This window comes from Mesocricetus auratus, unplaced genomic scaffold (genome assembly GCF_017639785.1).
Source record: "Mesocricetus auratus isolate SY011 unplaced genomic scaffold, BCM_Maur_2.0 Super-Scaffold_100007, whole genome shotgun sequence".
NCBI classification, from domain to species: domain Eukaryota; kingdom Metazoa; phylum Chordata; class Mammalia; order Rodentia; family Cricetidae; genus Mesocricetus; species Mesocricetus auratus.
Window position 1 is genome coordinate 29,704,929 of NW_024429191.1, and position 26,986 is coordinate 29,731,914.

Sequence of the window (26,986 nt, forward strand, 5' to 3'; positions counted from 1 at the left end):
ATGTTTTCCTCTCCACTGTGAGCTTCTGTGTGATTTCGGGGTTTTGTTGTTTTTCCGAGCATGAATCACTTGATTTTTTTAAGACCATTTTATTGTGGGAGATAAAGATCAGTCACTCTGTGCCAGTGTCTCTTTAAAAGGTTGGTGGAAATTCCTAAATTATTTTATTCCAGATAGAAGTTTTTCAGCAGGCCGGGTATGGTGGTGCATGTCTTTAATTCCAGCACTCAGGAGGCAGAGGCAAGTGTATCTCTGCGAGTTTGAGGCCAGCCTGGTCTACAAAGAGAATTCCAAGACAGCCAAGGTTGTTACACAGAGAAACCCTGTCTCAAAAAACAAAACAACAAAAAAAAAGTTAGCAGTTTTTAAATTCTTTGTTCATGGATTTTTAAATCTACCTCTTCATTTTTCCCTTATCTACCAATGAATTTGTAGCCAAAATGAGCCCTTTCTAATTTTAATCATCCTGGGTTAACCTGTCCATTTGCAAGGTGGTATTTTCTATAAACAGCTAGAAAGATCTGTTGATATTTTAGTGACTGCCTGGAAACTGATGTACCCATGAGGGCAGTTTTATTTCCTGACAGATTCAACAGTGCCTTGTGTTCATTCACAAAACCCTGTAGGCAAGAGCAAGCAGCATGGCCAGATTTTAGGGCAGCCATGCAAAAAAAAAAAAACAAAAACAAAAACCAGGCAGGTCCAGACCCCCTTTGTACTTTGCTGTAAGTACATTGATGACCAACAGGGAGCAGCACAGGCAGGGGCAAAACACTCTTGGCCTCATTTACAGGCACTGTTTTCCAAGGATTCAATGCTATTGGCTACATCAAAAGTCTGTGTAATTTGGAGTCCTTCTGTTCCATGAAAGAGTACTTATTTAATTAAGTAGTCTTCTGTAACTAGTTGTGCCTTAAAAGCTTTTAACACTGCAAACAAATCTGGAGAAATTTGAGACTACAGATACAAACAGGATGATGGTCAAAGGAGTGAAATACAAAGCAAAAGTACTTAGGCTTTAGCTTCTTTCTCACACTTGTGATTCTTGGTACCTACATCAAGACTGTTGAACTTCATTCAAAGGGAGTTTTATTGTTATTCAGATGAGCCTTGTGAAAGCCCGGCACCCGCCAGCTCATATTTATGGCGTCGTTCCCTCTCTGGGAGAAAAATATTCTCATCCTTGTTTTTATTTGGGGAACACATAAGTAGATGGTGTAGGAGAGATTTTAGGTTGAGTAGAAAGTTGGACTATGTATTTAGGGCCCATCTTTTAGTTTGTAGACTCTGATTCTTAACCAAAAAGTGGGTTGGGGGGCTCAAGAGATGGCTCAGCGGTTAAGAGCACTGACTGCTCTTCTAGAGGTCCTGAGTGCAATTCCCAGCAACCACATGGTGGTTCTCAACCATCTATAATGAGATCTGGTGCCCTCTTCTGGCATACATGGAGGCAGAACACTGTATACATGATAAATAAATAAATCTTTTTTAAAAAAGAAAACACATCTTAAATTTTGCAGAGATATATATTGCAGATATATACTCAGGGTTTTTTCATTGGTCTGGGCAGCAGGAAATACATATGACAAGATTAATGTGATCAGGTATGTAGACGGATGCTTCTGTGCTTGGACCTAATATTGAGAAACCCTGGCTTCTGGACTTTTCAGCAGATAAATGGGTCCTTTGCCTCACTGATAGTTCTGGTGAGCTTTCCAGGTGTGGTTGTAGACATTTATCAACCAGATAAAAGCAGCTGATGATTCTGTTTTCCTCTATACTGATTATTTCTGAATTCTGTTCAGAGCTCTTGCTTTCTAGAGTGCACAACCATAGCCAGCTAGTTAGACTTCTGTTTTAGAACATTGACATAATAGCAAAGCGTTGATATTAAAGGGTCTGAAATTAGAGCCATTAGATGTCTTTGCTTAGAAAGGAGGGAAAAGGAAGTGAGGGGTGTCTCAAGGTGCCCCAAGGACTGCTAGAGAAAGGAAGGGGGTCTGCTGTGGACTAAAGTCCCTCTGTGCTCACAGTAACCTCATACTGCACAGCCAGTGCAAAAGAGCGTGAGGCTAACTAGAGTTCTAGAAGCCTGAACATCACAGAGGAGTGGATTTAATGGAAGAAAACAACTTTCTAACAGGCAAAGTTGTCCAGATGGACAGTTGGTAAGCTAATGAGCTCACCAGCTGTTGCCTGGGTATTCACCCTGGAACTACAGTTTAGGGCTCTGAGAGGCAGGGCTCCCTTTGAGTCACATGCTGCTGGGCGGGATCAGAGCTTATGTGACAAGGATTGGGGTTGCTTTCTAGTTGCCTCTGCAGGACTTTGAATTTCAAAAGCAGAGTCTCCAGACTTCTTTTTCACCATCTCCCAGAGTGAAATCTGTTTGGCTTTGTAGCCTAGAACTCCCTCAGATATGACTAAAACAGTGGCTCTTACTGTCTGCCACATCCTGTGATGTAAGATGTCTGTACTTTAGTTCCCTGTTAATGCAAGTCATACAGTTCCAAACTGACTTCTGGAGCAACTGGGGAAACACTGGTCAAGAATTTAGATGTTTACTTTCTCAGTCAAATACTCTTGGTCAAACTAGCATCCATCTCTGTTTTCTATGTTACCAAGGATACTTGGCATTCCTCTCTGAGGTATCTGCTAGGAATGGGTTTTCTCCCTTCTTGTGTGTTTGTTCTCTTTTAACCATTTAGAGTATTTAGACACCGGAGTCCTGAGGCTCAGAGGGATTGAGTGCTCCCTGACAAACGCTTAGGAGAGAGGATGGGATGCAGGCCAGTGCCTCTCTACACTGCTTGGCCTGGCTGCCCCACAGAGCAGTGAGGGCTCCAGTTGAAACCAGAGCAGCTTAGTCTCTGAGAAGATGATTTGAAAGAAGAGTCCAAAGCAAAACAACAGTTCCCTTTGGTCTTTGCAGTGGCCATTTTCCTTCTCCTCAGAAGCGCCTAACATTATGACATTCCTACAAAGCCCTCTATCTCATAATAGCCAGTTTTTCTGAGGAGGTACTACAGAGAAGATGTGGCGCCTTCAGTTGGGACTCTGAGAAATGAGCAGAGGTGCTTATGAAAAGTGACTGTTGTCCACACCAGAGCTTCTTCCAGAAAAAGGTGGCTAGCTCCTTTCATCGTTTTAACATGTGCCTCAGTGCGCACTAGGCACTAGCCTCATGAGAACAGGGGATGAGTTCAGAGGCCTGACCCTCCCTGCAGGGGTTGGAAGTGAGGGAATAAGCAGAAAAGAGGTGTGCACTTTGGGCCACACCCAAGAGAGCTGCTACTTTTGCACCAAGGAGCCTCACAAAAGAAAGGGGCACAGAGTGAGGGGGACCCAGCAGGTTCGGGAAGTGTGTGGTTAATGCATCCACCTGAGGTAGTAGCACTGGGAGCAAGCCGACCACAGAATTCAGACCTCGTTCTTACAACAGTGGGGGTTTTCAGTGTGACTAAGCTGTTTCTTTGGAGGAAGAGAATGGAGGCAGAAAGTTAGGTAAAAGTCAGAATTGAAGGAAGACATCACATGGTAGGGAGGAAAATGAAGAGGCCCTGGAGAATTGTATGACAGCCAAAGGTGGAGTGGTTAGAAGCAAGAATCCTCAGCACAGTGAAAAAGATCAGAACTGATGGCGTGATTTAGGGCAGTGGGAATGACCTAGACATCGTGGTAGGAGGCCCTGCTTAGGGAATAAGCCAGGTGCGGAGGGCCAGGAAGCTAGAGTGGTCTTATAGAGCCAGGGACTGCAAAAAGACAACAGGGCCCTGGGGGCACTCTTAAGCACCTGTTACAGAGATATTAACATAAAAGTCTGCACCCAGAACGTGAGTGATTCCTGGAACAGAACATGCACATTCCTGAAGTCTGTGCTCTTCAGCTCTTTCAAATAACCGTGGTAGTCTAGAGTGGTAAAGAGCAGTATGTATATAAAAAGCAGCTACAAAACCAGCTCGGATAACAACTACCCCTATATGTTAAACAAGACACCGTTAGCCTATCTTTTTCCTGTATTCATTCTGGGAATATTAAAGCATTTATGAATTAAGAGCTGCTCAACTCCTGCTCAGAAACTGCTAGTCTCAGGCAAATGCTAGGGCTGGAGACAGCTCCAGGCCACCCTGTACTTAGGATCACATCTCTGTTGTTTTAGAATGTTGACAACCAGCCTTTAACTAATTAATGATATCTGTTTTCCTTTTTATTCCATAGGGTAGAATGGTTTTGAAGAAGGAAAAACACTGCTTTCTGACTGATTGCCTTGAAGGAAAAAAGAACCTATTTTTGTGCATCATTTACCAATCATGCCACACAAGCGTTTATTTTTAGTACATTTTATTTTTTCATAAAATTGCTAATGCCAAAGCTTTGTATTAAAATAAATAAATAATAAAATAAAATTTACCGTGTTGCAAGTGTCCTTCACCAGTGTACGTTTCGGTGGCTGATTTTGATACTGTATATAGTGTGTGCTCAGGACTTCATGAGGGGACAGGGATAGCATGGCTGCTGGTATTTCTCCTGGGCACAGCAGACATCATTTGTGGCTCTGCTCCCTCTGTGCTCAGCTGTTTACTCCACTTTATTTTCTTCAAGGATGCCTATCACTCCGGTAGCTTCTCCTCCTTTGTTTGTGATCATGCACCTTCAGTATGACTTAGCTCCACACTGAGAACTTCAGCTGTTGCTCCTCACCGCATCCCATACCTGGGAGTGTGCTTTTCATGTAGTAAGTGCTCAATAAATTAATTTGTGGGATGAAGGAATGAGTTGTAAGGACTTCCAAACCAAGGTATTCATTTTACTTAGTGTGTATATTACACATTTTAAAGGAATGACATCAAAGGACTTAGTCAAGAGCGATTTCAACATGTTGTAATAAATACTTTTGCCTTATTGAAGAAAATGTTAAGCTGTTTTGTCATATTGCATGCTTAAAGGGTGGTCAGTATTTATAAACTCTCAAGTGGTAAATTCTTGTCCTTCTACTCTAGCATCTCTAAAATAATCATGTTTCTATGGGTATTCACAGGCCATGCAGCCATCACAGGTTGCTTAATTCCAGAGCATTTCATCACCCACAAGGAAGCCTCACTCCTGCCAGCCCCGGGAACTATAAGTCTACTGCATGTTTCTCTGAGTACCTATTCTGAGCACTTCATATGAGTGTAGTCTTATAATGCATTGTCTTTTATATCTTGTTCTCAGTGTGTTCAAGGGTCATCTGTGTTGTATCATGTAGCAATACTTCATTCCTCTAGGAATGTGATTTATTTTTTGTACACTGTTTTTGCAAACTTGCTGAACTTAATCTTTTATTTAGGATTTTCTATGTACAAGATTATGTCATTTGAACATAGGGATCTTTTATGTATCTTTTACAGTCTGTTTTTTTTTTTTTTGCTTCTTTGTCCTTAGGTAGAACCTCACATTACCAAGTGGTTGAACCTAAAGGATGTGAACTGATTTCCATGTTTTGTTACAATCTTGGTGGTAGAAGGGAGATTGCAGCTTATCAGCATTGAGTATGAAGTTAGATACAGGATTTCTTAGATTATTTACCCTTCATCAATCTGAGAAAGTAATGTAGTCCTAGGTTATGGATTGTTTTTATCACAGGACTTTTAGATGCTAATTTTTTAGGGTATCAGTTGTTTCCTATGTCTATTGCAATGATCCTGTGGTATTTTGTCCCATATTAACATAGCATATGATACTAACTTTTTTTTGAGACAGTATTTGGCTGTGCAGCCCAGGATGACCTCAGACCCACAATCCTCCCAAATGCTGTCAGCAGTCACTATAAATCCCAACCATTACACTGTTTTTCCATATACTAAACCAACCTTACAGTCTAGAATAATCTCACTTATTGTAAGGGTTATTTTTACATTGCTGAGTCCAGTTTGCTACAATTTTGCTGATGGTGTCCTCAGTTTTATAAGAGATGCTGCTCTAAAGTTTTCTTCTTTTATCTTTGTTCTGCTTTGGTATGGTTGCAATGCTGGCCTCACAAATGTGTTCTGTATTTTGGAAGTGCATAAGGGCTGATGGCAGTTCTTTAGATGTTGTGATCCCATATGGACCAGGCTATTCTCCTAGAAAGTTTCAAGTTTAGTGTCCGCACAGGTGTGTGTTCCTGTACTCACTAGTACTCACTTACTTGATCACTTACCCTCTCAGCCTCTAGCCATGGTCCTCATTGTCCTGGAACTCACTAAGATCCACCTGCCTCTGCCTGGAGTGCCAGAATCAAAAGTGCTTGCTTGTTTTCCTTCCTTTAAAGTGAAAGATTAGGTTATTGATATTTGGTTTTTGAGGAGTTTCTTGTATTTGAGGTTTTTTGTTTTGTCTGGAAACAAAGTCTCCCTATGTGCCCAGGCTGGCCTGGAACTCATGAGCTCAGTGACCCTTCTGTCTCAGTGTCCTGAGTAGGTGGGATTGCCAGTGTATGCCTGGCTTCTTTATAAAATATAGATGCTTGCAACCAAAAATCTCCCCTAAGTCCTGTTTCGCCTAACCATATTTATTTCTATTTACTAATCTCTACTTTCCCCATGATTCCTTTGACACAGTGATTATTTAGCAGTTATATTGTTTAAACCCTACATATTTGTAGGGTTTCCAAATCTGTTATGAATTTCCAATTTCATCTTAAATTCTCCCATATCCATTAGTTGACTGAAGAAGGTAAGAGTTTTTGTGATTTTACCATTTACTGTTCCAGAGCTTCCTTAATAATACACCATGTCTGTTGCAGAGGCTGCTCTGTGCACACCTGAGAGGGCCTGTATTCTGCTGTTACCAGGCACGGTGCTCTGTAGTGTCTGATGTGTCTGGTTGGTTGATGTGTTGGTTCTCCTCTTTGCTTCTCTTCTGTCTTCTGCCAGTTGTAAAAGGTTGGTGTTGAGTCTTCAGCTGCTGTTGTTAAATTCTTGGCTTCTCCCTTCCATCACGTTAGGTTTTGCTCCGCGTACTTGGGGTTCTTTTGTCGTGCATATGGAATTGGAGGAATGTTTAACCCACCCAGTTTGCTCATTACATTCCTACTGGTTAAAGGGCCTTCTTGATGGCACCGCTGTCAGCTGACCTTACTCTCTAACAGAAGGGTTTGTTGAGCTGACATCTTCCACAGTACAGTTGGTTTCCTCCTGGAAGTATTTGTGTGTGTGTGTGAATTAATGGTATAGTCCCTGCCACCTGATTTCATTCCCATGGTTAATTCTATCTTTCAGATTTCTTCTCATTTGTGATTAGTTGTTTCCTTTCAAAACAGTCATCAGGGGATGGAGGAGCTCAAACAGCAGTGTTGCTGTCTCTGCTAGTTTGATACCTCCTCTCTCTTCACATCGTCTGAGCCTTCAGCATCGCATACTGCTTCTTTGAAAATAAGTACTGTTGAGTCCAGGTGCATAATTTTGGCAAGAACTAGAAGATAAAAGAGTAAGTTGAAAGGTTGAGACTGGAAAAGTAGTCATCAGTAACTGATATAAGAACCTGGTAATTTGTAGCTTTGGTATTTAAGTGTATCAGGTTTTCGTGTTCTAATCATGATTTCAATAAACAAGAAAGTAGTGGAGTGTGTGTAGTATGTGTGTGTGCATGCGTGTGTGTTGCACATTAAAATGTGTTTTTTTTTCCTTTGAGCCCAATACAGAACTAAACTCAAAATGAAGTTTTTTAGTAGACATGTTAATAAATAGAATTAATATATAAAATTACATAATTTCTTGTTTACTGTTTTAAAACTTAGAAAGTGACCATATTAGGATGGAATGGTTATTTTGTCTCTAAATCCTTGGGGAAGCTTTTGTAATGGATAAAGCATACATTGTTTTGCTTTATTTTTTCTAACCAAAAAAAATGTTCTTTAAGAATACTTTGTGTCAGCGGGGCATTGGTGGCATACACCTTTAATCCCAGCACTGGGGAAGCAGAGGCAGAAGGATTTCTGTGAGTTTGAGACCAGCCTGTCTACAGAGTGAGTTCCAGGACAGTCTCCAAAGCCAAAGAGAAATCCTGTCTCGAAAAGCCAAAAAAAGAGAATACTTTATGTCACCGGGCGGTGGTGGTGAATACCTTTAATCCCAACACTTGAAAGGCAGAGGCAAGTGGATCTCCAGGTTCAAGGCCAGCTTGGTCTACAGAGCAAGTCCCAGGACAGCCAGGGCTACATAGAGAAACCTGTCTCAAAAACAAAACTTTGTGTCAAGGAACCCCTGACTTCAGTGGGTAAGCATGTCTAAAGAGGTTCTTGAGAGTCTCCTAGTCTGGCCACAGGTAGCTGTAGTCACTAAGCCTGGAGAAATCAAACCTCATTTCCCTTTGACTCTCAGAGTTCTCACTTTAGATGTTGTAAATGCAGAGAAAAGATCCCAACGTGTCCTTAACTTTTTACCTTTTCAATTGTTTGGTTATACTGTACTAAATTCTTTATGAAGAGTTTAAGAATAGGATTTAATAGCAACAAACAGCCAAAAACAGACAGACAGACAAAAGGACCTGTGATTGTCTACTCACTCACTCTGTTTACTTGTGGGTATAAATGCATCGCAGCTCAGCTTTGGTCTCCATTTGGATGTTGGGATCAACAGAAGCCTGTGGCATTAGGTTCCTGTCTAGCCAGGCGTAATAGCTTTGGGCAGGGTAAACTGAATCTGTACTGTCTCTTCTGCCTGCTTCACCTGTGTCCCAAGCTAAAGCTGACATGCAAACCAGTGCCTACTTCATGTTGATTTAATCTGCACATCAGAATGTGCAGTAGACAAGCATGGGTACTGGCCCAAGCCCTGCCTGACTTGCAGAGTTTCCTCCAACCCCCATCTCCTCACCAATGAGGAAAAGTTACAGTAGCAGTGTATGGGACTTGAAGTATTGGGAAAGTTGCTTGGAAGGTGCTGGTATATGATGTAACTCAGTAGTGTCTGCATTTCCTCCCTTTATAAAAAGATAAACTGATCCTGCAAAGTCCTTTCTGTTGTGGGATACTTGTATACTCAGGAAGGTGTGTTGCTGGGATTGGTGGAATAAAGAGCCGAATGGTCAGTAACGAGTCAGAAGAGATGGGTGGAATTTCCAGGGAGAGAAAGAGGAAGCTAGGCTCATGGGTGACAGGACATGGAGAGGAACCAGGAGGTATAAGATGAAAGAGAGAGAATGCCACTTGACAGAACATAGATAAAAATATGAGTTAATTTAAGTCGTAAGAGCTAGTGGGACAAGCCTAAGCTATAGTCCAAACTTTCATAATTAAAGTTTCTGTGTCATTATTTGGGAGCTGGCTGGCAGGACAAAGACTCGTTACACCTTCTTAATACTGAAAAGGAAAAAGCCTTGTCAGGCATATTCAGCCTAAGAAAGGCCCTGGGCCACTAAGGTATTACAACTCATCTTTGTTTGGAGTCTAGGACCATCTGCATCCACTGCCTTTCCTTCCAGTTCACAAAGTGGATGTGGAGGAGCAAGCTGTGCTCTGCACCATCAAAGAGCAAGAGGTCCCTCTGTTGGGCAGAAGGGACAGCCAATGCTCAGACTCTTCGAAAAGTTCATTCTCAGCACATGCACACTGTTCGTCAGGAAGTTCTCTGTGGAAACCCTAGGCATGCTGTTTCCACTCAGGTAGTAACCATTAAGCCTAAGGCACAGTGATAAAACGGCATTTCTACCTATAATCATGTACCTTTACTGGAAGCGGGGCTTGTAGTAGTTAGGTGGACATTGGACTGAGAAAATTGAAGGAAATAAAACCTGCTGGCAGTTAGGCGTTCCCTTCCTAGAGTCTGATACCAATAGCCTTTCTAAAGTGAGCAGATTTGAGCATTGTAATTATTTAGTTTTTAAAAAAGAGGAAGATAGCAGATTTGTTGGCCACTGTTAAACTTCAGAGTATGTTTCCATAGTGAAAGGCTTGGGGCTGCTTTGTTGTTTTGAGTAGGACCTCAGGTAGTTCAGGTTGGTCTCAACTTTGATATATAGCCAAGGGTGAGCTTGACTCCATGAACCTCCTACCCTCTTCCTACCAGTAGTGGGGCTCACACTCAGCTCCGTGCATGCTAGGTTATCATTCTAATCAACTAACTACACTTCCTAGCCTTTCCAAACTAATTCTTAAACTTTGCCAAGTCTTTGAGTTATCTGGTGGGTTTATTGGATACCACTGAGCAGAAGAGTCTGCCTTCATTTGTGTTGTTTTTTAATTTTATCAAAAGAAGTGAAAACAACCTTGGATCTGCTTCAGCTGAAGATCCTGGAAAGCTGGTGATGAATTTTTACATTTTGATTATATCAGAAGCTATTTTCACTAGGTCACTAGACATTCTGGTGATTCTCTTTTGGGTTTTTGGGGTGGGGCTTGGTTTTGGGGGGAGGGTTGGCTGAGAACCGAACACAGGGCCTTACACTCTCTAGGCAAGCACTCTACCATTGAGCCAAATCCCCAACCCCAGTCACTAGACATTCTAAAGTATAAACAGTTATGACTTAAGTTGGGCAAAGTATGGCAGGCAACTCCAGCATTTGGGAAGCTGAGGTAGGAGGATCCTGGCTATATAGATGAACTCATCAAAAACAAAACATTTTTATACATGAGAAATTTTTTTCAGATTTTCAAGACAGGATTTTTCTGTGGCTTTGGAGGCTGTCCTGGAACTAGCTCGTGTAAACCAGGCTGGTCTCGAACTCACAGAGATCCACCTGCCTCTGTCTCCCTAGTGCTGGGATTAAAAGCGTGCACCACCACTGCCTGGCAAGAATTAGGAAATTAAACTCACCAACATCTAAGTAATCCACTGGACCCATAAGTTAAACTTAATTTTCAAAGAAAATCCTAAGGGTTAGAGGATTTCACTGGAGAATTCTTTGTGACAGTTAAGGAAGAATAGGAGAAGGGAAACCTTCCAAGTGCTTTTCTGGTCAGCACAGCATCAGTACAAATTGACCATAGTTCAAAAGGAAAACAGGTTTACTTTGCAAATATAGATGCAAGTGGTGTGTGTGTGTGTGTGTGTGTGTGTGTGTGTGTGTGTGTGTGTGTTTCACCTACACATCTGTACACCACTTGCATGTCTGGTGCCCGGAGGACAGAAGAAGGTATTGGATCCCCTAGAACTGGAGTTCCATGTAGTTATGACCTCCCATGTGGGTACTGGGAGTCAAATTAATGTCCTCTGGAAGAGCAGCCATCTCAGCTCCCAAGATCCAGGTGTTATAAACAAAATATTAAGGGAAAGAATCTTGACAACATGTAAGTAGGGGAAAACCTAACAGTTTATTGGTGTGTGGGTACTTGTGTGTGTGTGTGTGTGTGTGTGTCTGTGTCTGTGTCTTTGTCTTTGTCTGTGTCTGTGTGTTTCTTTTGAGACAGGATTTTACTGTTATCCCAATCGGCTTTGGCTTTGCAGCAGCCCTGTCTCAGCCTCCCACGTGCTGGGATTACAGCCATGTCTACCATACCTGGCCATCTTTGGTTTTGTTTCTTTGAAGATGAGTATGTTTGAATTCATTGATGGGGGAAAAGTGGAAGATTATATTTTTTATCTTAATAGTTATAGGGATAAATCATTGAAATTCTAAGCTGTTTCATAGAATGACTACAAAACTGTGATTTCTGCTCCAAATGAGTCCATTGAGTATATATATATATATATATATATATATATATATATATATATATATATATCAAGTGGGGGGGAGGACAGTAGATGTTAGATTAGGTACTCCCACCATCCAGCAGACCTATCTGGGAAAGTCTGGGCAACAACCAGTCCACTGGAGTGTCTGACCAGGCAAAGCATTCTCTCCTTCATGGCACTTTGAGTCAGCTCTCTCTGGCACTCTTGCATCATGGACATACAGGAACTGAGTCTTTTGTGTTTTGTGCAGAAGCCTGGGAATTCTTGGCCACCTACCCCCACCCCAGCCGTGTTCAATGCAGTGTTCCCTAGGACATAGCATCCTCACTCTTGGGCTGTCTTGTTGCTGTCTTTCTCAGAAGGCAGTCTTCCCCCTGCCCCTCCCATCCTGAACAGGGGGGTTGGTGAGTGTGGCAACCCCGCCTCCAGAGCCAGCTTCTCCCTATGCTTAAACAGCACATGGCAAATTACTAAGACAATGTCTGTCACACATGCCAGATCTAAAAAGAGCTATTAGTGACGAAGAGCAGAGTATTTTCAGAGCATTGTCTGGACCTGGTCATGTGCTTTAAAACGACTAGAAGCCTCATGCTGACAGCACGCTCCTTCCGACTCTTGAGTAAGTGCACCCGCTGTGGCTCTCTCACGACCTGTTGGCAGCAAGAAGAAGAAAGGAAAGGTGTAAGTGAAGAGTAAGAAGAAATAAAACTACCACCATTCACAGGCGAAATCCCATGAAACCTATAGACCAGCTCTTAAAATGAAGAATCAAACTTAACAGAATCAGTTACACTTCAGTACAAGCCAGGCCCAGTGTCATGAACCAGCTACCCAGGCTGAGGGAGGAGGGCCATCTGACCCAGCAGTTCTGCACCTAGTCAGCAAGGCCCTGTCTTTTTAAAATAATATACCAACAAAAAGCAATGAAAACAAAATTTTCAAAAAGATATGTTTACAAGAGTATCAAATAGACACCATATGAAGGAATATATCTAAGAGAAAATGCAGGACTTCTACACAGAAAGTCATTGTGCACTAATGAAACATTCAAGGTGACTTAACAGAAGGAACATAACAAGTTGGAGGATGAAAAAACTCAGTACTGTCTCATATTAATCTACAGATCCACTGAGGGTTCCATGAGATTCCAGGAGACAAATGTGGAGAAGCATAATTTGACAAACTTGCTAAATTCTAGACTTTGTATGGAAATGAAAAAGGCAAGAATATCAAGACCATTGGCTGGGGCAGATAAGCAGGTGGACTTACAAAGACTGCATAAACCAAGAGCAGTTAAGATCAAGCAGTGCTGACTCAAGGACAAACTAGTGCAACTCCTGAGCACCATGCGTGTAGGGACACTGTGGCATGGGATCAGAGGGGCCTATGCGGGATAGTGCCATGTCAGCTGATCTCTGTACAGGGAGAAGGAATCTGAGTTCCTACCATACTTGAAATTTTAAAATGAAATGATCCATTGACCTAAATATGAAAGGCTAAATAATGAAGCTTCCAGAAGGTAAAATTGAGTATCTTCAAAAACTTTGGGTTTTGTCACAGAGTTAATCATGACTTTTAAAATTCGTAAACTGATGTGGACATGGTGGCACACCCCTTTAGTCCCAGCACTTGGGAGACAGGGGCAGGCAGTTCTCAAGTTCAAGGTCAGCCTGGTCTGTGTAGTAAGTTCCTGGACAGCCAGGGCTAACTAGAAAGACCCTGCCTTGAAACCGGATGGATGATGGATGGATGGATGGATGGATGGATGGATGGATGGATGGATGGATGGAAGATAGATAGATAGATAGATAGATAGATAGATAGATAGATAGATAGATAGATACTTAAAAGTACCAACCACAAGATATGATAGATAAATTGGTCCACACTACAATTTAAAATTTATCAGAATACACTATTTTGGAAGGAGATTCCTGAAAGTTATACCCTTCACTAAAGACTCACTCAGAACAAAAAGGACTGCCAGGCCTAGTAGGGTAAACCTAATCTCAGCACTCAGAGTTCAAGGCCAGTCTGGACTACACAGCAAATACTGTCTTCTAAGACAAAAAGAAATGGGGTTTGGGGAAGAAAAAAGAGAGACTGACAAATTGCCTTTTTTAAAGAAGGAAGGAGGAGTCTGGACGTGGTTTTCCCCAAGGAGAAGGAGAGGCATTAGTGATGAGGGTCACTAGAGGGACTTGCAGGGTTCTGGTAGCATTCTGTTTTTTGATGTCAAGGGTGTTCTGTCTTTGTGGAAATTCATAAGATTTGCACATTTCTCAATAACATCATGTAGCCAATAACAACAGCAATAAAATCAAGAAAAGGATCAAGAAGACTCTACATCCTTGACAAAAGCAGCATCACCCCTGTCTGGGAAATGTACTATGTGTGTGCCTTTGTGTTTGTCTTTTCGATGAGTTCAGTTGACAGGTACATGTTAGTGAGCCAAATGTAGGCACTCTTAGTTTCTGCTCTTTTTAGGTGCCAAGGATGGAATCCAGGGCCTTGTGTATAAGTATGTGCTCCACCACTGAGCCCTGTTCTGACCGGCTAGGGAGCGGGACAGGTCAGAAGGTGTCAGCACAATGTGTTAGTTCAGCCAGCTTCTGATGGTTTTAGTTCTTCCTGCAGAGCAAAAAGCATTATATTTACCACTTACAAACATGTTATACTATTTAGTACTGTTAGATTATACATGTTGAACTGGAACCCAAGACTCAGAAGTCAGAAAACAAATAAAAAATTTTTTATCATCTGGGACCTGACTCTCAGAAACCACTTTGTACAGACAGTAAGCATCTTTGAATTTGTCCTGGTTTTTAAGATATACATTTTTTTCTTTCCTTTTTTTTCACTTGTTTGTTATGAAAGCTCAGCCGGGCCAGGCATGGTGGCATATGCCTTAAATCCCAGCACTCGGGAGGCAGAGGCAGGCAGATCTCTGTATTGTTTTGGAGGCTGTCCTGGAACTCACACTGTAGACCAGACTGGCTCAAACTCACAGAGATTCACCTGCCTCTGCCTCCCAAGTGCTGGGATTAAAGGCATGCACCATGAATGCCCGGTGTGATAATAACTTTCAAAGATGAGAAACTTACATTACATTGTTAAAGAGCTGCATAAGTACAATACCTTAAACAAGAATAGAAACATATATACAGTATAACAAAAATAACCTTAAATTTGTATCAGTATACAAAAATCTATACCAATGTAAAATATTTGAGACTAGTGGTTATTTAAAAGTAGACTTAATAATCCACCCTTTTATCTCATCATTTTTATACTATATCCCCTTTTGTTTCTTTAGAAAGAAACCCTTGAATCTAACTCCTTTGTTTAGCTTTTTTCTGAGCATTTCCAATAACAAGTTTTTTCTTTTTATTTTATGTGTATGGGTATTTTTCCTGCATCTGGTTTTGCTCCCTGTGCTTGCGGTGCCCAAAGAGGCCAGAGGAGGCCATCAGATCTCCTGAAGCTGAAAACACAGGAGGTTGTGAACTGCCATGCTCTTAACTGCTGAGGCATCTCTGCAGTCTGATGGCTGTGTGCATAAAATGGAGCTCCAACTCTTAACACCTACCAATTCAAACATCATAAGTAAACTCAAAACTTCTAGATGATGTCACAGGAAAAGAATCTCAATAACCTTGGAATTGGTGAATACTCCCTTAAACTGACACGAAAGTGCAGGCTGTGAAAGGAAAAAAAACCAATAAATTGGATTTTTACCAAAATTTGGAGCTTGCTCTTCAAAAACCAACGTTAGTAAAATGAAAAGCCTCTCTTGAAAAAGTATTTTCAAAACATTTTTTGACAAAGGGCTTGGATCTCATGCCTTTAAAGAACCCCAGCACTTGCTGGGTGGTGGTGACACATTCCTTTAATCCCAGGAGAGGCAGAGGCACATGGATTTCTGTGAGTCTGAGGCCAGCCTGGTCTATGTAAGAAGTCCCAGGCCAGCCTGGGCTACATTGTGAGGCACTGTAAAGAAGATCTGAAGGGTGGCTCCATGGTAGAGTGCTGGTCTAGTGTGCACAGTGCCCTGGGTTCCAGCCCCAACACCTACCCCCAGAAAGAAAGAAATAGAGTTGCTGGATGCATGCACGAAAAGATACCCAGCATCATTAATAAATAGCAAAGGCCAAATTAAAATCATAAGGAGAGGGCTAGAAAAATGACTCAGCAGTTAGGAGCACTTGCTGCTCTTCCAGAGGACCCAGGTTCGGTTCCCTGAACCCACATGATGGCTCACAACCATCTGTAACTCCAATTCCAGGGAATCTGATGACTTCATCTGATCTCTGTGGGTAGCAGGCACATGCATGATACACACACACATACATGCAGGCAGAACACTCTTACACCTAAAATGGAAACAGAATCTTAAAACCTAAGAGGAGAGCTGAGTGGGGTAGTGCACACCTGGAATCCCAGCACTTTGGAGATAGAATCAGGAGAATCAGAAGTTCAAAGTTTTCCTTGGATACACAACAAGTACCAAGCCAACCTGGGCTATATGATACTCAGCCTCCAAGGAAAGATAGAGGTACAAAAGAAGGGAAAGGAAAAACATGAAGAAGAAGGATTAAGATTTGAAAGACTGACACATCATTGCCCAGAGGCACTGGGATTTTCACACACTTCACAAAGGGCTATAAAACAACACAGCCACTTTACATAAATCAACCTGGGAGTCCCTTGCTGAGTTAATCCAAAATCTACCCAGGCATTTCACCCCTGGGTATTTAATCCAAAAAATATGAAATTACATATTCACAGAGAGCTTATATATAAATGTTCATAGCAACTTTCAATGATTCAACATTCTAGAAAGATGCAAAATAAACTGTTTCCATGGTGATAGGAATAAGATGGGAAGAGAAGAAGGGATTACTAAAAGATTTTAGGACATTTTCTCTTAACTGCTGAGCCATCTCTCCAGTCCCTGAACTTTCAGTCACCTTGACTCTATTTCCCAAGTGCTGGGATTCTAGGCCTGGGGTTCCAGGCTGATCTCATTTGGGACCCTCTCCCCACCCTGCACCAGAGATGGTACCTGGAGCTTTATGTGAAGGCTCTACTACTAGGATTTATCCCCGTCGATATTTTGTTTTTTTTTTTTTCTTTAGATGAGCCTGGTTTAGTTTTCCAGGGAGGCTTTGAACTTTCACCATTCCTAAGGACCTCTGCCACTTCAGCAGCTGAGAGCACAGAAAAGTTTGGCAGGTGTTGGACATGTTCATGTTCTATACTCTGGCTGGGTTGGTAGGCATATGCATAAAATCTCTGTTCTTGTAGATTTATCTGTGTGTGTGTGTGAGCACACAAATGTGTGCTGGTGTGTGTGTGTGTGTGTGTGTGCAGATACAGAGGCCGGACAAGAGCATCCAGTCCCTCAGATCTGGAGCTACAGATGTTTATGGAAAGCCTGGCTTGTTACATGGGTGCTGGGATTTGAACTCTGGTCTTCATGATTGTGCAGTGCACTCTTGATCACTGAGCCCCCTATAAAAAACTCTTGAAGCTGTCATTTTAATCGTGCTCATTTTACTTGATTTCTCTGTTACCTCAAAGTAACAGCAACAAAACAAGGCCATGCAGAAAAGAAAACAGGAACATAGCTTGGTTCTGAGTAGCACAAACAGTCCAATAGAATAAACACTGAATATATTAAATTATCAAAAAATAATTACTTGGGGCAGGGTGGTGATGGCACATGCCTTTAATCCCAACACTCAGGAGGCAGAGGCAGGCAGGCCCATGTGAGTTCAAGGACAGCCAGAGCAATACACAAAGAAACCCTGTCTTGAAAAACCAAAATAATAATAATATTAATTACTTGGGACAATGTTTATGGGAGAGAGAGGGGATAAAGATAGGGAAAAACCCTAATGTTCCCTAGTGGAAATTCAATAAAGTCTAAGAGTGAAAAAATATGAGGGTCAAAATTGGTACCTTTGGGCTAGCAATTTCAAGCCTGATGACCTGGATTTCAGTCCCTAGAACCCACATGGTTCTACTCCTGAAAGTTGCCCTCCAACCTTCACCTGAGCAATCTCCTCTCCCACCACCCACACAAAGTAAATTTCTAAAAGAGAAAAAAAACAAATATGTTTTTGTAAGCATAACTTCTATAAGAATCACTAAAAACTGCACACTCTGAAAAAGGGAAGTTGGAGATTGCACTCTTCAGAACACGTGGTGCTGGCTGGCTGCATAGATATGTACTCTCAGCTGCTGAAGAGGCAAAGGCTCTTAAGAGTGGTGCAAGTTTAGCTGGGCATTGGTGGCACACACCATTAATCCCAGCACTTGGGAGGCAGAGGTAGGCAGATCTCTGTGAGTTTGAGGCCAGCCTGGTCTACAAGAGCTAGTTCCAGGATAACCTCCAAAGCCACAGAGAAACCCTGTCTCGAAAAACAAAAAAACAAAAGACGAAGAGTGGTGCAAGTTCAAGGCCTCCCTGGGAAACTAAACCAGGCCCGTCTAAAGAAAACAGAACGACGGGGATAAATCCTAGTGGTAGAGCCTTCGCAGAAAGCTCTAGGTTCCGTCCCTGGTGTAGAGTGGGGAGAAGGTCCCACATGAGATCAGCCTGGAACCCCAGGCCTAGAATCCCAGAATAGAGGCAAGTTAAGTTGACTGTAAGTTCAGGGGCTGGAGAGATGGCTCAGTGGTTAAGAGAATTCACTGCTTTTACCGAGAATCTCAGTTCCCAGCATCCACATGGTTCCCCACAGCTGTCTGAACTCCTCCAGCTTCTGGGCACTGTGCAGGCAAACACTCATATGGGTAAAATAAAATGAATGTTTAAAAATATTTAAAGACCACTGAAAGTTCCAGGCCAGCATGACTATGCTACATAAAGGTATACTGGCCCCCCCAAAAACCTTAGATTTAATTAAACCACTTACAGGTATAGCTTTAATATTAATCAAAAGCTTTTTCATTTGTATGGGTGGTTGCATGGGGATAATAGATGTGTAAGAGTGTATACGAGGAGGCCAAAGGTCAGCATGGGTGTCGTCATCCACCTTGTTTGAGACAGGGTCTCTCCTTTGACCTGGAGCTCAATCTAGACGGTCCGGCCACAGAGCTCCTGGGTCTGCCTTCCCAGAGTTGGGTTCACACTCAGCTTTTCTATGCAGATTATGGATGTGGAATTTGGGTCCTAATGCTCTGGAACACATCTGCCTGTTGAGCCCCAAATTAAAACTTTAATTTTAAAAATTGTTTTATTACATTTGACTTAGTGTGTGTGTCTGTGCACATGCCTACCACAACACACATAAAGAGTTCTGAGGACAACTTGCGGGAATAAGTTTTCTTCTTCCACCGTGTGGGTCCCTGGGATCAAGTCTTCATCATCGGGCTTGGTAGCAAGTGCTTTTACTGTCCCTATAGTCCAAACTTTTAAATGTGTTATCAGGATCTTCGATACTGGTCACCCAGAATTCGCAGGTGTTCCCAACTGCCAGAGCGTTTCTGGGCACTCATGTATGCAGACCAGTCTAGAACAGAGGCTAAGATAGGGACAGAATTTGTAGCTCTTCATATGATTGTGTCCCTAAAAAGTCTTCAGATCAGTCATAGCATCCTTCCAAGTGCATCGAGCAGCTTTTGTTCTGAAAAGCTACAATGACACCTTCCTGGGAACCTAACAGGAGAATGTACATATTTCAGAAGGTTTTTTAAATTTTTTTAATTTTTTTTTATTTTTTGGTTTTTTTGAGACAGGGTTTCTCTGTATTGTTTCGGAGGCTATCGGTCCAGCCCGGCCTCGAACTCACAGAGATCCGCCTGCCTCTGCCTCCCAAGTGCTGGGATTAAGGGCGTGCGCCACCACCGCCTGGCCCAGAAGGTTTTTTTTTAAAGGATTTATTTATTTTTATTTTATGTGTATGAGTGTTTGCATATATGTATGTGTACTTGCAACATGTGTGTGATGCTCATGGAGGCCAGAAAAGGATGTGGGGTCCCCTGGAATTGGAGTTACAGACAGTTGTGAGTCCTGTTGTGGGTAATGGGAACGGAACTCCAAATCTCTGCCAGAGTATCAAGTGTTCTTAACTATTAAGCCATCTCCCTAGTCCCAGAAATGTGTATATTTAAAATGCCTACAAGGGGCTGAGGAAGTGGTTTAGTTGACTAGTATGTACAACCATAAGTTCAAGGCCAGTCTTGTCTACATGAAACCCTGTCTCAAAACAAACAAAAACAACAACAACAAAAAGTCAGTCATGCTTACAAGACATAGAGGCAGCTCAGTGGTACAGGGCTCGCTTAGTATGTGAGAGATCCTGGGTTCCAGCCGCAGCACTGAGAGACATAAGGCCTACATTATTTCCGTCTAGAGATAAGAGGCCACAGTGAAGGAGACACTTATGGAAATGCAGTGTTACCAAGCTGATCAGCATCCTCCTACAAGGTCTTGTGGGATCCAGGCTAAAGCCCACACTAAGTGTGTCTTTCTTGTTCCCTATTTAGGTGGGCACTTCTTTCACCGGAACTCCCTGTCACCTCGTAGCCTGGTGTACGAAAGTGAATTCTCCACAATTGAACCATCGTTGGACATGTATGATGAGAACAAAACCTGAATTTTTTTAAATGGGCTGTTGGGGGTCTCTCCTTTTGAGATTTGATTTATCGTCACCTTTCTTATTTTGTATTTTTCTGTCATCGTCCGTTTTGGAAGAATGGCAGTACCTCTGGGTGCAAGTTGGGGTTCTGAGTTAAATTGCAGAGTTCCCCCAAGGTGAGGTTTGAGGACATTATTGCCCAGGTGAGCCTCATGGTACTGAAGACCCACCCAGAGCTGACCCCTGAGCATGGGCACCCCATGAGCCTTGCCGTTTCCAGAGAAGAGATGGGGCCAGGGGCTAATGATGCGTTTGTTGCAAATGTGTCCATGTCCCCAAGTAGTCGCACGCCGTTCTGTGTCAGGGTGACATTGGGTTTTTGTAAAATACATTTTGTGGTCCACACATGCACACAGAAGCCTGCAGATAAAAGTCCCACCAATGCAGATCTGAGTCATGGCTCCTTGACCTGCTTCACTTTGTCTTCTGTCTCTTACTGTGTTTCCTGGTAAAAGGCCTCTTCCTACAGAGCATCCTCCAAGAGAAGATTCATCTTCCTCCCCCTTCTGCAGCGCCGACCACCGGTGTCCTCCAGAGCTCTGGACACAGAATCTGCTCTCACAGGATCAGACAGTCACCTACCTTGTTGTTTTCCAGCATCTGTGATGAGCATGACATAAGATGACAAGTATTTACATAGACACTAGACATGGAAGGCATCTGTCCCCACTGTCTGTGGTGTATATGGAGAGGTGGCAGCGGGAGCCTAGCATGATGACCACATGGGAGAAGGTTAACCGTCATCCACACCAAAATAGTTTTAAATGTTTTATTGGGAAGTGCAAACCAACATCCTGTTAAATACCATGGGGACCCCTCTTCCATCTTGATTGTATAATCCAGTGCTATCCTGCCAGCCTCGGCACCAACATGAAGAAACATTGGAGTGCTGGCAGCCAGACTTTCGGAAGAGGATGCTGTGGCCAGCATGGTGGACACTGGGAACATGTGTGCTTGTCACACACATCTAGAATGACATCAAGTTACTATGAGAGGCATATGGCCTACAGTGTGGGACCAGGATGAGCCAGTCACCTCCTTCCTGCAGGATCTCATACCACAGTCAGCTGCTTCTCACCAGAGTGAAGATGTTCAGATCCTGGATAGAGGAATGCAGCTCCAGTGTCCAGACGTGTGTGTGTGTGTGTGTGTGTGTGTGTGTGTGTGTGTGTGTAAGAGAGAGTGTGTGTGTATGTGTGAGAGTGTGTGTGTATTCGTGTATGTGTGAGAGTATGTGTATATGTATGTGTGTATGTGAGTGTGTGTGTGAGAGAGAGTGTATGTATGTGTATATGTAGGTGTGTGTGGGTCACATGAGCAGATGGGGAGGCCCCCACCCTGTCACTTTTATTGGCTCTGTGGGTCATTAAGTTTGAGGCACATGCATGCCATCTTCACACATGCGGCTCCTTCTCTTTCACATCATCTTATAACATGTCGCTAGGATCCCTCAGATGTCCCTGTGCCTGAAACAGACCCTCAGAGAACCTTAGTGCTGACAGCCTGTAAGAACATGGTCACAGGGTGAGCCCATACTCCACTTGAGTAATTTGAAGCTGGACCAGGGCCGACCTCTAAGGTCTTGACTGCTTTAACTCTTTACTGCTTACCAAGGGCTTTTGTCTTTCCTTTTATAGTCTTTGTACTATAAAAATATTTTTGATAAAGCTTCAATAGATTATCGTTCTGAAAGACAGGTTCTCAGTCAGAGCATTCTCAACAGAAGAGTAGACTGCCAAGGTCCAGAGGCTCAGCGGATGCTGTAATTGCCATGTTGCCCGTAGCCTTGTTTTCCCCATAACCAAAACTCAGATCCCAGTGAGTCATTTTCTTCAGGTCTCAACAGTCTTATAAGGCACATACATTAAATCATTAAATTCCACTCTAGACAATTTCCTTACTGAGCAAACTAAAGGAAAGCAATCGCTTGGGGGAAAATTTTTTAGTTGAGTCTCTACTGAGATGATATTTGAACCCCTGGGAAATCTGGAGCATGCATTCACTGTAGAACAGCCAAGGAGGCAGTTCTTAGGAAGGAATTTGCTCCAGCACCAGGTTGACCCCTTTTTCTGAAAACTGGGGCCACCTTCAACTCGGCTCCAGAATGTCCTGTGCTCATCAGGAGGGGACTGATTTCTTTGTGGAGGACACGTGCTTTGGGAGAACAGAAGATAACAGCTTCCTGCCAGCAGCTATGATGAGAGGACTCCCATGAAGCCACCCAGGTCCCCAGGTCCATTACTGGCATATACCACAGAACATACACCCAGCAGGATCTACAGCCACGGCAGCAGTAGCGGCAGACTGGACTGTGGTGTCAATACAAAGGCTAAACCTTTTGAGATACCTAGCTTCCTCGTGGAGGGGCCGCTTTGGGCTAGTTACTTCCAGGAGAAAGGAGAGCTGACTGGCTGGACGTCCAGGTGTGAAGAAGTCTCCAGAGGGTCTCTGGAAATAATGAGTGTGACCATCCAGGACCCTGCCTTTGCTCCCCTCCAAGGAAAACAGGCTCTACCATCAGCAGTTTAAAACTCCTTCCAAAGCCCACTAAGCCTTGCTTCTGAATCAGCCTCGTCAGTCCCTCATGGGAACATCAATAAGGCACATCCCTGAATGCCGGTCTGTCCTGAAGTCTGTGCTTCCCATCTGTCCTGATGCATGACAGCCCAGATGCCAGAAGATGGGGTCCAAAGGCATTAGGCAAAAAGTAACTGAGTTTTACTAATTGGCACAGCCTATGGACTTTATAAGTCTCCCTAGTTTTGTCACCTCCATGCTTTCACTGATCTGTGTGCTAAATGACACCAAACCAAGGGAAATCCACCTGTTCTTTTCCTGTTAACTTTTACTGAAGGGGACCTTGTTCTGCTACAACAAACAAGGCTGTGATTTCACACCAGGAATCCTGCTCATAAACGTCAAGAAAGGAAACGGCCCAATTTAAGACTGGTATTTGGAAGAGAGAGGCAGGACCATGGAGTTAGTTTTGTCAACAGCCTTTTTTATATTATTTTAGGTCTTTTCTTTTTTAGTTTTTTTGAGACAGGGTTTCTCTGTGTAGCCCTGGCTGTCCTGGTACTCACCCTGTAGATCAGGATGGCCTTGAACTTGAACTTGGAGATCCTCCAGCCTCTGCCTCCTGAGTGCTGGGTTTAAAGGCACCAGGCCCAGGCTGTTGACAGATTTTTATAAAGTTCTCATTGTGTACCTGACTTGTGCACTTGGAGTTAAGGTAGATCAGTAGTCATGAAGACCTGGAGGGTGAGGGTGCATCTCAGTGGTTGAACACCTCAGTGCTTGAGCCTGTTTGGCTGTCCTGAAAACTGGCATGTTGGCAACAGTTTGCAGAGTGAGAGCAATGAAATGAGGGTGAGTCTATGGGAGGCAGTCCCCTGGGCCTAGGTGGAGGATCAGTGCCTGCTGAGTCTGGGGGAAGGCCCTGAGGAGGAGCAGGAGAAAGGCAAGGTCCTTGGGTTGAAGCATCTCCCTGACTGGGGCAGGGGAAGCTCCAGAACTTTGCTTGGGAAAACACCATGAGCAGCAGGCTGTGTGAGAGCAGAGGGCAGACAGGCCCTGCAGGGGACTGACACCCTAACAGTTGGCTTAGAATCAAGGCACTCCAGATTGAGCTGACTATAGGTAGGGAAACAAGGGGGGCTGTGAGATAGAAATGGAAGTCCGATTTATTCTTTTTTTTTTTTTCCTGAGACAAGGTTTCTTTGTGTAGCCTTTGCTATCTTACAACTCGCTCTGTAGACCAGGCTGGTCTCAAACTCTCATAGATATGGCTGTCTCTACCTCCCAAGTGCTGGGACAAAAGGCGTGCACTGCCTCCACTTGTCTCGGTGATTGGGTGAATGTTGGTAGGGTCCCGGAGAGCCCATAAAACCCGGCCCTGAGGTGGTCTCCACACCATCATAGCCCCTGGGAGGCGCCGCATCTTCCCTTCCGCCACCCTGTGCAGAGGTTTGCGCTCTAGGCACTACACTCACCCTGGCAGAGGTGACTCTCAATTCCGATGATGGTTAACCTGTCTAGAGAAGGGGGAGTACGTAAGATGCTTGGGTGTGGTTGAGCTCACTGCAGGGCTGTAAGTATTGTGACGTCAGAAAAGGACCGGAAGGAGTATGGGGACTAAAATGTCTGTAGCACAGCACTGTTTGCCTGAGTGTGTCTGGAGAAGCAGAAGCAAAGCCACTGGCAAGCAGCTCTTGCAGACTCCTTGCGTCTGACTGGCTGACCCCGAGGCCCTCTGCAGATCACAGTATTTACAAGTCACACCAGCCTCATGGAGCCTGGGTGGCAGGGTCTGAAATTAGTGGTCAGGAGGCCACCTTGTAGCCAAGGAACTCCTTCAGGACTCTGACAGGACTGATAGGTTCCACTCTTCTTTATCAGCGATCCCAGAAAACTGACCTTTGATGAAGACAGGCCAGGTGGGCCCCAGCAGGCCTGGAATAAAAGCAGTCACCTGTGTCTTCCAGAGCCACGACTCCACCAGCCTACAGTGACTGTAGAGAGGGAGCTGGAAGCCTCAGCAGCTACAAGGGTGACATTTCTGCACTACAGACATGGTTCTAAGAGCCCTGACATGGCCCTGTGGAGGCTGCCCATCCCTTGATCGCCCTCCTGCAGTCCTCCCTAGACTTACACTTTTTTTCCTACTTTCTTCACTCTGACTTGGGAAGAAAGAAGCGTGTGGCAAAAGGCAGAGTAGCCTTTGAACTTCATGCAACCCAAGTGTTGAACTTTCAGGAGGATTCTTGCCACCAGAGTAACTAGGGCCTCTGTCCCTAGATCCCTCCGTTTCCTCCTATGGATTCTTTACGACAGGTCTGAGGTGGTCCAAACCCCACTTCACAACCTAAAACAGTGATCTTTCGCAGAAGCATTGGTGACGCTGGAGCTGAAGGCGGAGGCTTCACAGGAGTTAGCTGCACTCCTTGTCCTCCTGAGGAAAGGTGGAGCTGCCGAGCTGCCCACCTCCCCCTGTGGTAGACCCTCCATCCTCTCCCCTGCCCCTATCCCTGGGACATTTGATGCTGATGTGACTCATTTCTCTCCAGCCCCCTCAACTCCACTTGCTGGTCAGGTGCATGCATGGGGAAGAGACAGGTTGGCACCCACAAGATCTCCCTTCCCATCAGCAACCGTCACCTGATCCTGCACACCTCTTTCCAGACACTACCAACAGGTAACCCAACATAACATGAATTCTAGCCTGCTTTGGAATTACCCTTCATCCACAATTAAGTCTAAATGTATTTGCATTATGATATTAAAGGATTTTTCTAATGACTGGAAGGCATTGAACCAAAATGTTTGTTCTAAAAAAACGTAGGAGAGTTGGGTAAAATGTGACATCCCAGGCCATATTTTTCCCTTCAGGTAAGCAAGCTACATCCGCCTACTGCCAGCCATGCTTTATGCCTCAATTACTAGGTATGGCCTGCTTCCACACCTAGACCTTTTGGGGGCAGCCACAAGGACACATGCCACCTTCCTTGCAGCCCCAGCTGGCTTGCTGACCTGACTAGGAGACAGCTGTCTTGGCTGGTGCTTGGGGTAGGATCTGGAATCTTCAGCCCAGCGTGGGAGGTGAGATGGACTCTTAAGTGGCCCCACTTCTTCCAAGGAAACAGAAAAGAGCCCAAGCTGGGAGGCGATGCGGATGTGGGTGGAGAAAAACATTGTCTCATCGTCATGTGCTGCACCTGTAGAAGGAGCGGCATCAGTTTAAATCCCAGGCCGCATGTGTCACAGTCAGTTTTGACTCTCAGTAGCTTTCACAGTCACAGAAAACACTGAAGTCACCCCTTTCCTATCTGGGTTATTCAAAGAGCCCCACTTATTCTGGGTTCCTGTTGACTATGCACAACATCTCAGAGGATGGTATACAAAACTATTTTTCTAACCTTAGCACAGGTAACTTCGGGTGAGGAAGCTCAGAATACACCTAAGGCAGATGGCAAGGTGGGGGCACCTGGAGGGATAAGAGGGAAATATGCACTTGAATTTCTTTCACCAGTAGATAGCTTGTGCCAGAAAGAGCACACATCAAGGACTCAAGAAGCAAAATTGCTCATTAGCTTAATCTAGGACTCACTGTAAGGGGTTACTCTGTCAAGAACAGACACCGGAAAGTACAGTGTGAGCTTATTTCTTGACACCAGATCTGTCAACCCCTGGAAATGGGCAGCACAACCTCTAGGTCCACATGGTTGATGTAAGTATAACTAAGTAGTGAAATTGTCTGGCATGTACCTCTATGCCAATAGTGTACACCTGTATGTGTGGAATTTGCTAATATAACTGTTTCAATAAAAACCTATTGAAAAAGCTGCTTGTGTTACGTGGAATACTCTCGGTGGTTACAGACGACAGAAAATACAGACTGACTAAAGGACATGGTAGGAAATAAAAATCCAAACCACATTGACCTTACTCTAGAAATGGATAGACTGGTGTTGAACCATGGTACATGAACCCTGACACACTGTAAGAACAGCAACTACTACAACTGTTGTGAAAACATTTCAGTGGTTAAGAGTGCAGGCTTCTCTCCCAGAAAACTGGATTCAGTTCCCAGCACCTGCATGGCTTACAGCCATCTGTAATTCCAGCATCAGGAGTTCCAACCACCTCTCCTGGCCTCTGAAGATACTGCGCACACATATGGTATACAGATATACATGCAAGCAA

The 26,986-nt window shown here is 43.8% G+C and overlaps 1 protein-coding gene across 3 annotated transcripts in view; it reads left to right on the plus strand.

Annotated features, from left to right (window-relative positions):
- Nucleotides 1–26,625, plus strand: part of Rnf130 (ring finger protein 130) — a 110,411-nt gene extending 83,786 nt beyond the window's left edge. For 2 of the 3 annotated variants that reach the window (XM_005071866.4, XM_005071865.4), the window contains one exon: nucleotides 4,219–4,406. In XM_005071866.4, coding sequence (XP_005071923.1) covers nucleotides 4,219–4,223 — 5 coding nt within the window. In that variant the 3' untranslated portion in view covers nucleotides 4,224–4,406. Of the gene's footprint in view, nucleotides 1–4,218; nucleotides 4,407–20,132 lie in introns of those variants that run through there. The other variant, XM_013114772.3, reaches the window with a different exon arrangement.
- Nucleotides 26,626–26,986: the final 361 nt, after the last annotated feature.